General features: G+C 29.5%; 1 protein-coding gene across 1 annotated transcript in view; it reads left to right on the top strand.

Annotated features, from left to right (window-relative positions):
• The window catches only part of LOC115034169, a 6,146-nt gene extending 5,859 nt beyond the window's left edge, over window positions 1-287 (top strand). Inside the window, exon 9 of the mRNA XM_029490027.1 lies at window positions 240-287. Within this exon, the coding sequence (XP_029345887.1) occupies window positions 240-287 (48 nt within the window). The remainder of the gene's footprint in view (window positions 1-239) is intronic.
• Window positions 288-1,263: the final 976 nt, after the last annotated feature.

Genomic DNA, 1,263 nt, shown 5'->3' with positions numbered 1-1,263 from the left:
AACACTGTATGAACTGTAATGTTTAATTTTATATTTTTTCATTAAATCTTGAAATTGAGTATTATAAAATTCTGTACTATTATCTGTCTGTAAAAATGTTGGATTAGCTTTTTTCAATATACTTAACATTCCTTTTGTACATTCTTTCGCTGATTTATTTTTCAACGGTTCTACAAATACATATTTGCTATATGTATCTATAACAACTAATATAAATTTAAAACCATAATTTTTTTTAGAATGAGATTGCATATCCATTAAATCAGCTTGCCAGAGGTCGTCAATAAACCGTGTTACCAAACTGCGCCTAGGAAATATTTTTCTCGCTGGTCGATGTAGCTCGAGCTACATAATATTAGCTATACACTCTAAGGTCGTCATTATACTATAATATTTCTCTCACGTAGTTCTTCTAATATAGATATAATTTCATTATTAACACCAGTATTGCCAACACTTTGCGATGATGTCAAAATATTTAATCTAGTTACTAGCTCATTCGGATCGTCATAATAAACTAATTGGGTTTGAGGTAAGACATCTTTATATAAACCACTACCTGTCTTAGGATCAGGTGATGAAGTAAAATTAATCATATCTGTAGACATGCGATCTGACGGTGAAAAACTGCTTGCTGATTGATTAAAATCAAATGGATCATTTTCTTGTGTTATTTTTCTACGTTTAGCGTTTAATAAGTCAAAAGGACTAGAAGGTAAAGTATTGTTAAATGATTTTAAGTTAATTCGTGGAGTTGTATTCTCATTAATTTTATCTATTTCTTCATTAAACTGTTTTTCCTCCATTTTCATTCGATCATACAACGGCTTTACAACAGTCACCCATTTATGATACCCTGAGGTTCTAGGTTTTCCATCTGCTTTTAAATGGACTCCAGAAGTTTTCAAAATATTGTAATAAGATTCTATATCTTCTATAGTTGTTTTTTTTGGTTCCTTCTCGCATAATAAAGACTATAAACATGTTGTAAATTTATAATATTTATTAAGCAGCAGTAATTTACCGTGACTAAAAGTTACAGAATGTTTTCCTATTTTATATGAATCACTATTTTTATCATAATGCATAGCATAGGATTTATCATAACGTGTTGATTTAGGACGGTTACTTAAAAATTTTCAAATGGCGAATTTAATTCGTTATCATTATCATCTTCACTAGTGCATGAGGTTTCTGATTTATTTTCTAGTACAGTTGACTGTGTGTTACATGTTTCATTTTGTTTTGCATGTGTACTCCATG

The sequence above is a fragment of the Acyrthosiphon pisum genome, chromosome A2, assembly GCF_005508785.2.
Source record: "Acyrthosiphon pisum isolate AL4f chromosome A2, pea_aphid_22Mar2018_4r6ur, whole genome shotgun sequence".
NCBI classification, from domain to species: domain Eukaryota; kingdom Metazoa; phylum Arthropoda; class Insecta; order Hemiptera; family Aphididae; genus Acyrthosiphon; species Acyrthosiphon pisum.
This window is presented reverse-complemented; position numbering and strand designations above follow the sequence as displayed.